The sequence below is a fragment of the Hyperoodon ampullatus genome, assembly GCF_949752795.1.
Source record: "Hyperoodon ampullatus genome assembly, chromosome: 5".
NCBI classification, from domain to species: domain Eukaryota; kingdom Metazoa; phylum Chordata; class Mammalia; order Artiodactyla; family Ziphiidae; genus Hyperoodon; species Hyperoodon ampullatus.
Window position 1 is genome coordinate 35,849,955 of NC_136918.1, and position 14,623 is coordinate 35,864,577.

At 34.9% G+C, this 14,623-nt stretch overlaps 1 protein-coding gene across 17 annotated transcripts in view; it reads right to left on the minus strand.

Annotated features, from left to right (window-relative positions):
* DLG1 (discs large MAGUK scaffold protein 1) overlaps positions 1-14,623 on the minus strand; it is a gene marked incomplete at both ends in the record, with an annotated part of 293,223 nt that overhangs the window by 242,451 nt on the left and 36,149 nt on the right. Inside the window, one exon of one of the 17 annotated variants that reach the window (XM_079704320.1) lies at positions 8,955-8,984. The exons of the other annotated variants lie outside the window; for them this stretch is intronic. Coding sequence (XP_079560446.1) covers positions 8,955-8,984 — 30 coding nt within the window. Of the gene's footprint in view, positions 1-8,954; positions 8,985-14,623 lie in introns of those variants that run through there. 17 annotated transcript variants of the gene reach the window in all.

Consider the following 14,623-nt stretch of genomic DNA (forward strand, 5'->3'; position numbering starts at 1 on the left):
TACTTTAAAAAAAGTTATCCTAGTAGACGTTACTGAACATTTTTACATGGCAGTAAAACAACTAGGCAACAGTAGAGGGCAGCATTTCTATATATTATTAAAATTCAACTTTCTAAAATCTAAAAAACCTGAAATCTCTGTACTAGGATTTTCTTTAAAAGGTCTCACACGCATTTCAAAGCTGCTGGCTAATATACAATTTTCATACAACCCAGCACAACTAAAAGTGTCCTGACGTATAAATACGAACATTTAAATCAAAGACATTTCTATTCATAATTCTCAAACTGAAAAGCCAAAACAATTCAACATTTCTCTGGTGATTTATTACCTACCATTATCAGTTATCTACTTGAATAGTTGTTGAGTATCCACTGGAATCACAAGTAAATATCTTTTCCCACATATGGACAATCCTTTTTCTTTATCCATATAAGATGGTTACATACCAATCACCAAAAGAAGAATATATAGTCATAAACTTTTGGCAATCAGAGATTCAGGGAGCTGTCTCCAAAGACAGGCACTAGCATAACTCTAAAATCCAAAATAAAAGCAGCAAAAGAAGAGGTAGATAAAGCAGAAACAGGCATGTGTAGAAGTATCTTTAAATCTCATCCTTTTTCATTTTCCTTTTATTCCTAATGCAGTTTGCCTAAATATACAGCTGTACCTAAACCATCCACCACCCTTAATAAAGAAAGAGAACCAGTACACTAGTCATAAAAGGCAGGGAACAAGAATTATGAAAGAGGGAACACCAACAGTGTAAAGGCAGAGAGAATGATTCAGAAAAGATTGTTCTGTCCAACCAGAAGGCTATATATTTTATTACTACTTAATAAAAATTATTAAAAATATCTGTTAACATTATTATTAAAGTCTTACTATGTGGTAGTCATCATTTCACACACTTGACAGTAATTATTAGCTCAATTAATCTTTAATAACCATGTAAACTAGGTGCCATTATTTCCCCTATTTTAGAGATGAGGAAACAAAACACAGAAGGAATAAAATGACTTGTCCAGGAATCAAGGGTTGAGACTAGAACCTCAAAGGTCTCCAGAGCTTGAGCTCTTAACTATTATTCTTTATTCTCTGTCCAGACTAAACTGCACAATTTCAGTTGAGTGACTGCTGCCGAATGCAGACTATAAGGAATTTTAAAAAGTGAGAGACTGACAAAATAAGAGAAACAGAAGCCATAGTTATCCTCATTCATTTGAAAGTCCAATTGTAAAAGGATAAGCAGAAATAGATAGTACTTGAAAGCAATCTCTATTTTTCCAATGCAGTAGGTCCCAAATAAGGTAAACCCAGGGTGAACACTGACTGGATATTAAAAGTTAACAAAAAGTGAAACAGTCAAGAAACTGAATCATTATGGATAAGATCAAAAGCTATAATGAACCTTTCCACATGTAAATGCAGAACCAGTTCAGTGAAAACACACTTAATATAAAATAGGGTACTTTAACTGGAAAAATAATCTGAAGGTAATTAAAGTTTAGAAATTATGGCAATATTTATCAAAACATTAAAAATGTTCATACCGGGCTCCCCTGGTGGCGCAGTGGTTGAGAGTGCGTCTGCCAATGCAGGAGACATGCGTTCAAGCCCTGGCCTGGGAAGATCCCACGGGCTGCAGAGCAGCTAAGCCCACGCACCACAGCAACTGAGCCTGTGCTCTAGAGCCCGCAATCCACAACTGCCGAAGCTCACACGCCTAGAGCCCGTGCTCCGCAACAAGAGAAGCCACGGCAAAGAGAAGCCCGTGCACCACAGCGAAGAGTGACCCCCGCCCACCGCAACTAGAGAAGGCCCGCGCGCAGCAACAAAGATGCAATGCAGCCATAAATAAATAATTAAATTAAATTTTAAAAAAATGTTCATACCTTCTATACTGAAATTCCTCACCTAAAGAATAATGGCTATGCTCAGAGACTAAGCATCAAGTACATCATTTTCAGAGAAAAAATAGAATCCAAATGTTGACTAAGTTATAAAACATCCAAACAGTGGAGTCATTTAAAATGCTATAAGGTGATAACGTGTAAGGATTTTCAAAACATATTAAATACAAATGATCCCACTGCTCTACCAAGGCCCTCACCCTTCTCCAATCCCTCAGCCATGGCAAAGCCTATGAACTGACGACAGCACTTTTCCTTCAACCTGTTAGAATTCTCAACACAGCCCTCTAGGCATCCAACACAGACCGGAAATAAACTTCTTTCACTTAGTCAAAAGGCAACTTTAGTTGACTGGTAAACTTTGGCAAAACTTTATTAAACAGGTAAAATGTGTCTTTGATTAAACAAAAATCAACTGATAAGAACTCTTAAGAGATGAATTTAAAATCCTGTTCCCCAGGCTAGGGAATCAAAAAGACTATTGTCTACCCTTTTGTTGGCAGTTTATACTATTAGTTGGTTTATACTATTAGTACAGTCATTCCTCTGTATCCACAGATACAGAACCTGAGACTACGGAGGGCTGACTGTACTTACTTAGAGGTTGTTCCCAATACCAAAACACTTTCTCAGACGAGATAAGTTGACTGTAAAATCTATATGGATAAACAAACAAGAAAGAATCATCCTTTTTTTTTAATAAAAAACTCAAAAACAGAGAAGCAAAGAGAAAGAATAATTATATTAGATGTTAAGGCATACTAAAAAGCTTCAGTAAGTAAAATGCCATCAAGTTGGTTCTTAAATGGACAAACCAATGAAACAATTCAATGTCCAGAACAGACCTAAATACATATGGAAATTTATTTGTCAAAAAGTGGCATCTCAATCAAGTGGGGGTATATATGAACTTTTTAATAAATGACGCTGGAACAAATGGGTAGCCATGTGGAAAAATGTTACACCAGTTCCACAACTAACACTACAGATCAAGATAATCTTTAAATGGTCCTAAGACTTAAAAATGAAATCTTATATAAAGTACCAAAAGAACACTTGGGTGAATTTTTTATAACACCTGGGTGGAATTCCTTATAACTCTGGAATATGAATGTGGAAGGTCTTGCTATGACCTCAAAATTCAGGAGAGAAGAGGGGAGGGGAGGGGAGAACTAATAATAACACCATGACAAAGTGTGGGGAAAAAATCTGCAACTCATCAGGGACAAAGGCTAAGCTCCCTGTTATTATATAAAGAGCTCCTAGAAACTGAGAAGAAAAAGACCAACTCAGAAGGGAAAAAGTATGAAATATAATAAACCTTGCTTAAATATATGAGAAATGCAAATTAAAACTACATTTATATACCATTTCTCACCCAAGAAATTGGCAAAAATACAAAAATTTGAAAATACATTCTGTCGACAAAGTTGCAGGGAAACAATCACTCTCATACATTGCTGGTGGGAATGCAAAATGACACAACTCCAGTGGAGGAGAATCTGGCAGTAGATACCTAAATTACAGCACATTTACTCTCTAAACCAGCAATCCTACATGATACAGATACACATGCACAAATATAAAATGACACACATACAAAGTTTTTTCATTGAAAAAAATTGTTTATAATAAGAGGTTAAAAAGAACTTTAGTGCTTAGCAAAAATATATTTATAACTTTTGAAAATTTGGAATTTTTCATGATATTCAGTGCTAGGTATGTATCCAACTTTCATCTTTCTCCAATTAGAACCAGCTGTTACAGGTCATTTATTTAAAAGACCATGTTTGGTTAAGGAAACTGATATCACAAAACTAAACATTATTTTTCTGAAAAATGAATGAGAAAAAGTTATGTATACTAAAATGGAGAGCCCTTCAGGATATTATAAGTAAAACCAGCAAGGGACAAAAGATTATATAAATATAAAACACATTATCTGTTGTATAGGGAAAGGGAGAAATAAAACATTCTTAATTCCTGTATATGCATAAACACTGAAAAAATATAGAAACAAATAAAAAATAGTTCCCTATGGGGACCAGGGTGAGAAGGGACAGAAGTGAGATATAACTACATAATTTTTTAAAATGATTTTTGATTCCTGAGTTTATTTTGAATAATATGTGAGTTTATTACCCACTCAAAAAAATGTATAAAAAATTCAAGAATAAATAAGTGAATGGTTGGCTGGTGTATGGAAACTGTTGTTACAATCAATAATCTAAGTCTACTTAAATTAATTAAAATTTAGTTCCTCTGTCAAACTGGCCATGTTTTATGTGTCAGTGGATAGGACAGCACAGATACACAACATCTCCGTCACTGCATCAAGTTCTACTGGACAGTACTTAACTTGTTAGTCAACATTTTGCGGTCTAGAGATGGAAGTAAGCCCTGTAAAATAAAAAAGGATCTGACTCTCCCAAATTAAGTATAAGCAAGAAAAATAATTATATATACAACCATTCAAAAAAGTCAGTCAAATATTTAAGTGAATAGTAGACAAGTAAGTATCAAGACAAGATGATGTGGTCCAATATATACACTACCAAATGTAAAATAGATAGCTAGTGGGAAGCAGCCACATAGCACAGGGAGATCAGCTTGGTGCTTTGTGACCACCTAGAGGGGTGGGATAGGGAGGGTGGGAGGGAGACGCAAGAGGGAGGGGATATGGGGATAGATGTGTATGTATAGCTGATTCACTCTGATATAAAGCAGAAACTAACAAACCATTGCAAAGCAATTATACTCCAATAAAAATAAAGATGTTAAAAAAAAAAAAAAAAGATGATGTGGTCCATCCCCACCATAAACTAAGAAAGAGGTGGGAAACACTGGGAAGATGGGCCGTTTTCTGGATCCTTTTGAATTCATAATAAATATAGAAAAATAAATAAATTTTAGTGACAATTTTCCAGGATGTCAACATACAACCATATTCAAAAGAGGGCTTAAAATGCATTACAAAGTAAAAATATTCATTTATTTTTTTTAATCCACAAGTTTGGAACATCTGTGCCAAAGCCTCATTCATTCAACAATTATTTACTGAGTATCCACTATATGTAGATACTCAGACACTTGGTCAGGCCTCAGGAATACCATGAGAATAAAAGTCTTATTTTATAAAGTTTATAATTCAGTGGAAGAAACATACACTAATAAAGAATCACACAAATACATAATACACTGTGTGCTAAAAGGAGAGGAAAGTATACTTATAGAAGTTATCAATAAAAGAACCTTATTTAATCTTGGGCCTCAAGGAAGGCTTCCCTGAGGAAATAATCTATAAGCTGGAATCTGAAGGGTTAGTAAGGTTTGGGGGCAAGGACTTGCAAACAAAGGAAATCATTATGCATGAAGATCTCAAAGAAGAAGGAACCACCTCACAAGAGCTGGGGGGAAAAAAAAAGACCTGTTAATAAAAACAATGAAAACCTGGTCTGCAGCTCCTAAAACATTTGTATTGCCAGTCCCTTAACTGGAAGAGACTCCCCAAGACTGCACAGACTTCAAATATTGCCCTAACAGAATTTAATATGGACTCCAAGTTTTGGCAAACAAGTTGAATAACAAAAATAATAACAACTGGTACTGAGTGCAAGAGAATCTCCTGAAATATGGACACTCTTTTCCACCTAATAAGCTTAATCAAGAACACACGAGAAAATTTTTTTCTTTTCAGGTCTTTCTCCTGCCGCCTAAACTTCTGCTAAATGACCCTAAAATGAATAGAGAGAGAGAGAGAAAAAACATCCTTTTTCTACTTGATGAACAAACAGTATAACAAAAGATGGAGAAAGACATGATTCTACTGCAAGAAATTCTAATACGAAAGTTATGCAACTCCCTTTCTCAGAAGTTAATAGACAGATGGGAAACCTCTATACTAAAGAATATGAATGCCTTTAGCTGAAGCTGCACAGTGCTTATCACTAACAAAAGAAAACACACCGTATACAATACTCCCAAATCACTCTTGTTGGACTTCGTATACTTTGAGTTAATTTTCCCATAGTGATAGTGAGTCTGACAAAACTACACATCTCTTCCTGGCCCTCTAACAATATTAATTCCACCTCAACTGACATACATTTACAAAGGAGCTAATTAAGAACAGAAGGATAGGGGCTTCCCTGGTGGCGCAGTGGTTGAGAATCCGCCTGCCGATGCAGGGGACATGGGTTCGTGCCCCGGTCTGGGAAGATCCCACATGCCGTGGAGCGGCTAGGCCCGTGAGCCATGGCCGCTGAGCCTGCGAGTCCGGAGCCTGTGCTCTGCAACGGGAGAGGCCACAACAGTGAGAGGCCCGCGTACCGCAAACAAACAAACAAACAAACAAAAAAAGTCCACGGATATCCATTTCAGATCACTAACTCCAAAAGGAAAAGTGAGTAATTATATAACACATGAATATAAAACTGTATTCATATCTGCATCTTAAAAAGAATTTGTCTACAGTACATAAAATTAAAAAAAAAAAAAAAAGAACAGAAGGATTTACAAACACAAAAACAAATATCTCTTAGACATTATGTGGAAAAGCACAAAATAAAATATTGTATCCAAGCTGAGTAAGTTACATAAAGATCTATGTATGTATACTAACAATAAAGAAACACTGCACAAGAGAAATGCTCACTAGGATCTTTACCCCTGCAAAATACGTAAATTCAGAACAACTATTTTTAAAAATTCAGACTGAAGAGGAAATACATTTTCATTTCCCACTAAGAGGCAAAACAAACATAACATGTGTTTAAAATGTATTAATCAGAAAAGGAACTAGAGCTATTTATAACTGCATTAATACTACTGTAAATGGAGGCCAAAATTTGGCTGTTCAGCAACAGTGATGATTTAGTCATCACATCTCACAACCCAGTCATTTGCAAACATTTTAAAGTTAACAGTCTTCATTGTGAAGAGCATATAGTTATGGGGTGGGGGGGAAGCCCAGAAAACTAATCATCATTGCTTTAGCTCAACCCACATGCCTGTTCTTAAGGGTATCCATGGTAGCAGTGATGCAACATGCCTACCTAGCTCACCATGCCTACACAAGTGGGAGAAAGGGGAGGCGGATGATGAAAAAAATTTCACTTGGAAAGGTGTTTTAGTATTAACATGATAGAATTACATCAACTATATTGTCAGACGTTAAAAATATATGTAAAACCATGAAGCTCTCTACAGATCAGAAAAGCGAGAAAAGACTCAAGGGGGAGAAAACATTGCAGCACTTCAGCTGAAAAGAAAATTAAGATTTTTGCTCTTCCTGCTATAGCTATTGGTTAAATACGTTCAAAGGGTTTACTTCTAATAATAAAAGAAATCATTTTAATTTAGCTCTTTCAAAAGTAGCTACAAATAATATTTTAGGCTTCCTAATTTCCAACCTACATCTTTTCTATTTTTGCTTTAACAGTTACATAATAAAAACTTATTAAACTTTAGATATTGATTCCATACAAATTTTTTTAACAATGGTAGCTCTCTTTTGCTTAAAAAGGATCAAATACAAAATATTTTAATCTATCAAAAAGGACAGGGGAGAGAGAAGACAGATCATTTCAAATAACCTTGCTATAATATTAGAAATAAAAACTAAAGTGAATGAAGTGATAAAAGGAAGGTAAATCACAGAGAACCAACCACTGACAACCATGAAAAGAACTTAGAGAAGGGGAAAAAAAAAAACAAACCAAACTAACTAGACTAAACCTGTGTCCCAGGCTTACTGCCCTTTAAACATTCTGTAAGAATATTTTGATAAGACAGTTTTACACAGAGGTACATGGAAGACATCCCTGATAAACAGAATGGGACCAGATAATGGGTATGTTAGTATCTGATGAAAACTCTTACTGTTTGAATTATAATTTTGAACAAAAAGCAAACAAAACTAATTTAGATCAATTTTCTTGCTTTTCCTCTTGTGAAAAATAATTCACTACATAAAAATAGACTACTTTCGGGCTTCCCTGGTGGCGCAGTGGTTGAGAGTCCGCCTGCCGATGCAGGGGACACGGGTTCGTGCCCCGGTCTGGGAGGATCCCACATGCCGCGGAGCGGCTTGGCCCGTGAGCCATGGCCATTGAGCCTGCGTGTCCGGAGCCTGTGCTCCGCAACGGGAGAGGCCACAACAGTGAGAGGCCCACATACCGCAAAAAAAAAAAAAAAAAAAAAAAAAAAAAAAAAAAAAAAAAAAAAAAAATAGACTACTTTCAGAATTCACAAATTTACTGATTCTTTTATTACTGAACATAATTTTAAAATCTCAACAATTCTGTCTAACACTGTGTCATAAGTCTATAAAAATAAAACCCCCAAAATAAATTATTCCATATTTTACAAACCAATGTATAAATTTTAAATGTAAGCATCTTGAATCTTACACAATCACACAATGTCCACAAACTGGTGCTCAGGAATAAAAGAAACCAAACTCAGAGCTTAAGTGAAGCATGTTGCACTTTGAGGATGAGCATAACAGACTGTAAAACAAATAACTTTAAGGAGTTCTTACACAAGTTTAACCATTTTAAATCCAATCAACATCTTTCCAATGGCAACACAATCAGAACTTCACTATTCTTCTTAAAAAAAAATTAACTATATTTGCAATAAATAAATGGGAGAGTCCAGAAAATGTTCTCAAAATGAGTTATACTTTCAACCAGCATGACATATGGGGACAGAAAATAAAGTAGAGGGGGAGAACTTTGAGAATATATTTAGAAGATTTAAATATAATCAGGGCCCTATAAACCTTTGCTGTTGGGAGAAATGCTTCCTGTAAATCTCAAGGAAAAAAATATCCATTCAATATACTATTTTTAGCTATCTGAAACACATTTCAGAATATTACCTTTCCTAAAGGATATATACTAAGCATCAAATGGATTCAAATATCTATTTTCAAATATATAACAATGGTTACACTTTATTTTTTAAATATATTATAAACAAAAAGGTCTCTCACACTCTGTCACTAACAAAGGTAGAAAGCATACTATATCTTACCTTTGTGGTTACAATGCACAGGCAATCCATTACTCTACCATTACAATATTTAATACATAAAGCAGTTTACTGCAAACTATTTTAAGTTGCCTATATGAATAAAAAGTAAAAATAAAGTTGTGAGATAAAACCACTGATGAAAAGTTATAACTGTGACAAGATCTCTCCAGGATCCATTCTTAGAGGTAGCAATTTTTCTACTACCTGAAATACAGGAAACCAGAATGTGTCACGTGCCCTACAATCTTCTTTATGTAATCTGTATCTGAAGAACTTGAAATTATCCCACAAAACACTGTGGAAGAGGTCAGGGTTTATTCCACAAGAGTTCACTGCTGCTTCAGATGCTGTTTCATTAATCCCTCTTTTAAAGATATGAGGTTGACAGGAAGTCATCTAATGAAATGTTCCACAAAAAGGTTTCCCCGATATAAATTTAAAACTCCTTCTCCTTGTTTGCTACAGTATGGATATTCAAAAAATAACTACCAAAAGAAAAAAAAATCACTAAAAAAAAAAAAAAATGCAAGCAAACATTTCTTCCACTAAACCATTTCAGCAACTGCAGCTTGCAAAGTAATGACTTTCTCAGACAGTAATGAATGGAATATTCCATGTGGTATTTTTGAGAAGGGGAGAGAGAAGAACAAAACGCAATAATTTAAAATATTATCTCTAAAACTTACCTTTTCTCCCTTTATTAAAAAATGGTAATAATAACATTTTACCAATTAAGTCAGATTTTAACTTTAGTGCCCTATTAAATCTATTTCACTTAATCCCTTAAAAAAAAGAACACCACCACAAAAAGATAACTGTAACTATGTACCATTTCAAACTCTTCAAGACTTCATTTTTAACCCAGAAGTAGCCTAACTTTGTGAATTCATGTCTTGTCCTCAAAATCATTGAAAATAGAACTAGACAGGCTGACAGGACAAGGCATAGGGCTGCAACTGGCTTTCAATCTCATAACCTTGCAGGCATGCTCCCCTGTAAAAATGTGTAATAAGGAAGATCATTACCTGCAATTTCTGTCCACAAGGTTTCCTCATAGTCTACAGGTATTATAAACTGCCTCAAATTCAAACAAGTGAACTGTTCCCATTTTCTTCTTATACCTCACTCCTATTCCTAATGTTTCAAGTGTCATGGACTGCATCAGCAGCTTTAACACTAAACCGAGTTTCACTATAAAGGGTTATGCAAGAGTTAATACATGTATATCACTTAGTACCTGTCACATTATTATTATTATTATTACTATTTTTGATCAGCTATCAGGTGATAGCCTTTTGTCTCAAGTCTAATATATACCTAAGACAGATCCAGTGGGATCTTACCTTAAACAGAGTTTAATGGGAGTGTTGTAAGGATTAAAAAATAAATGCACAGCACTTAAAATAATGCCAACCTTGTTAAGTGCACAACACAAGCCAGTTACAGCTATCTATCTATATACATACATATGTAGCTATAAGGCTTGAAGGGGGGCAGAAGTAAATTTCATTATTGGTCAACATATCCTTTCCTCCATGCAGAACAGACAGCCTGGGAAATACATGCTCAGTTTGAGACTGCGAGTACCCCCTTCTTCCCACCTACCCCAACCACTGTTTCCTCCCGACACGAGAGTAAAGTCTACTCAAGGCTCATGATCCCTTAAAATAAAGTTTATCATTTTTAGAAAGAATACTGAAAACAGTGTAGGTAATATCTAAGTACTGACTAGGCACTGCATTCTATGAGGGAAAATAAAGAGGTATGTGAAACTCTTTGGTTGGTTTCTCCCTTAGTGTTCTGTGTTTATGTGTAATTTTTATTATCTAAAATAGTCTACCCTAGAGAGAGAAGGCATTCCTAAGTCTGGCAGACCTCATAACACTGGAGATTGAAAATCACTATAGCAACAGTCAGAAAGAGTGTTTCAGCCCATTAACAGATTTGAAACTGTTTAACTTTTAAGTAGTCATATTCTTAGGTGAATACAGATGAAATAATCAAATATCTACTTTAAACAGACTCAACATATAAATATTTAACAACATATTATTAAAATAATATATCTAAAATATTACTTTATTCTACTCACATTCAGAAAACAATTATAGTCAAACTTCACATCCACCTTAAATGTTAGGGTCGTCATTATAACTACAGCCACTTTTTGAATTAACTCATATCTCAAACATCATTTTCATTTCCATTTAAGTTGTTTAGATGCTGTACTTTTTTTAATCCATGTATTAAAATATCACCTGAGTCCTTTCTCTCTCTCTTCTCCTTCTGGGACCCCTATAACGTGAATGTTGGTACATTTAATGCTGTCCCAGAGGTCTCTTAGGCTTTCAACAAAACACTAGAAAACAGAATCCGACAACACATTAAAAGGATCATACACCATGATGAAGTGAGATTTATCCCAGGGATGCAAGGATTCTTCAATATATGCAAATCAATAAATGTGATACACCATATTAACAAATTTAAGAATAAAAACCATATGATCATCTCAACATATGCAGAAAAAATAGCTTTTAACAAAATTCAACACCCATTTATGATAAATACTCTAATGGGCACAGAGGGAACCTACCTCAACATAATAAAGTCCATATATGACAAACCCACAGGAAATATCATTTTCAATGGTGAAAAACTGAAAGCATTTCTTCTAAGATCAGGAAAAAGACCAGGAGGTCCACTCTTGCCACTATTATTCCACATAGTTTTGGAAGTCCTAGCCACAACAATCAGAGAAGAAAAAGAAATAAAAGGAATACAAACTGGAAAAGAAGAAATAAAACTGTCATTGTTTGCAAATGACATGATACTATACATAGATAATCCTAAAGATGCCACCAGAAAACTACTATAGCTAATCAATGAATTTGGTAAAGTTGCAGGATACGAAATTAATGCACAGAAATCTCTTGCATTCCTATACACTAAAAACAAAAGATCAGAAAGAGAAATTAAGGAAACAATCCAATTCACCATTGCAACAAAAAGAAAAAAATACCTAGGAATAAACCTACCTAAGGAAAGAAAGGTAGGTTTTTGTACTCAGAAAGTTTCTGTACTCAGAAAACTACAAGACGCTGATGAAAGAAATCAAAGATGACACAAACAGATGGAGAGATATACCATGTTCTTGGATTGGAAGAATCAATATTGTGAAAATGACTAAACTACACTACCCAAAGCAATATACAGATTTAATGCAATTCCTATCGAATTACCAATGGCAGTGTTTACAGAACTAGAAGAAGAAATCTTAAAATTTGTATGAAGACACAAAAGACCCCGACTAGCCAAAGCAATCTTGAGGGAAAAAAACGGAGTTGGAGGAATCAGACTCCCTGACTTCAGACTATACTACAAAGCTACAGTAATCAAGACAATATGGTATTGGCACAAAAACAGAAATATAGGTCAATGGAACAGGACAGAAGGCCCAGAGATAAACCCACGCACCTATGGTCAACTAACCTATGACAAAGGAGGCAAGGATATACAATGGAAAAAAGACAGGGTCTTCAATAAGTGGTGCTGGGAAAACTGGACAGCTACACATAAAAGAATGAAATTAGAACACTCCCTAACACCATACACAAAAATAAACTCAAAATGGATTAAAGACCTAAATGTAAGACCGGACACTATAAAACTCTTAGAGAAGAACATAAAAAGAACACTCTTTGACATAAATAACAGCAAGATCTTTTCAGACCCACCTCCTAGAGTAATGGAAATAAAAACAAAAATAAACAAATGGTACATAATGAAACAAAAGCTTTTGCACAGCAAAGGAAACCATAAACAAGACGAAAAGGCAACCCTCAGAATGGGAGAAAATATTTGCAAATGACTCAATGGACAAAGGATTAATCTCCAAAATATATAAATAGCTCATGCAGCTCAATATTTAAAAAAAACAAACAACCCAACCAAAAAATGGGCAGAAGACCTAAACAGACATTTCTCCAAAGATGGCCAAGAGGCACATGAAAAGCTGCTCAACATCACTAATTATTAGAGAAATGCAAATCGAAACTACAATGATATATCACCTCACACCAGTCAGAATGGCCATCATCACAAAATCTACAAACAACAAATGCTGGAGAAGGAGTGGAGAACAGGGAACCCTCTTGCACTGCTGGTGGGAATGTAAATTTATACAGCCACTATGGAGAACAGTATGGAAGTTCCTTAAAAAACTAAAAATAGAATTATCATATGACCAGTAACCCCACTACTGGGCATATACCCAGGGAAAACCATAATTTAAAAAGACACATGCACCCCCATGTTCACTGCAGCACTATTTACAATAGCCAGGTCATGGAAGCAACCTAAATGCCCATCAACAGACGAATGGATAAAGAAGATGTGGTACATATATACAATGGAATATTACTCAGCCATAAAAAGGAATGAAATTGGGTCATTTGTAGAGACATGGATGGACCTAGAGACTGTGACACAGAGTGAAGTAAGTCAGAAAGAGAAAAACAAATATCGTATATTAATGCATATATGTGGAATCTAGAAAAATGGTACAGATGAACCGGTTTGCAAGGCAGAAACAGAGACACAGATGTAGAGAACAAACATATGGACACCAAAGGGGGAAAAGAGGGATGGGATGAATTGAGAGATTGGGATTGACATATATACACTAATATGGATAAAACAGGTAACTAGTAAGAACCTGCTGTATAAAAAATAAATAAATAAAAATATTTTCACACACCCCAAAAAATAAATAAAATAAAATATCACCTGACATTTTATCCCAAATCACTGCTAGTACCTATTCACGTAATAGACAATTTTTCCCATTTGTTTTCTCAGTATATATTATAATCTCTATAATATAATCACTTATTATGTTACTCTTTAGTATACTTTTTAATCCAATGCCTATAGTTTTTAAGGCCATATTCAAGAATGATTATTTAATCTGTGTTAAATTCTACACTCATTGCATCTTTTATAAACATCCAACCTGGCTCTGATTAAGGACATATCAAGTTAATGTATTCTTCTCAAATAGTCATTTGCCGTGCAAAATAATTTATAAATTACTCTGTAATATGAGCAAGTTTAGAGGTCTCAAATATAAGCCTTTTGGGATGGCGACACCTCACCTAATATTCAGGCACATAAGATATTTAACAGTATTTTAGAATACCTATGGCTTTCTATATACAGGCAATTGTTTCCAACCATGATAGAATAATAGGGAACAGACTAACTCTCCCACTTTAAAACAACTAAAAAAATAGGACAAATAAGAAACAATGATTTTCAGATGTTGGACAAAGTCCCATAAATGCCCAGGAAACTGCCTGGAAAAACTTTCCGTGCTGCAGCAGAGGGAGGGGGAAGCTAAACAAAGTCCAGCAATCTAAGATAAGGAGACAGAGTTGAGAATTCAGGAAGGCCAAGGTGTCTAAAATTCACAGGTAAGAGTACCAGAAAGGAGAGGTGCATAGTGAGAGCTCCACAGATCTGCAGAGTTCCTCTTCAGTCTTCATTAGTTCTATTTTTTTTTTAATTTTTATTGCAGTATAGTTGCTTTACAATGTTGTGTTAGTTTCTACTGTCCAGCAAAGTGAATCAGCTATACATATACATATATCCTCTTTTTTGGATTTCCT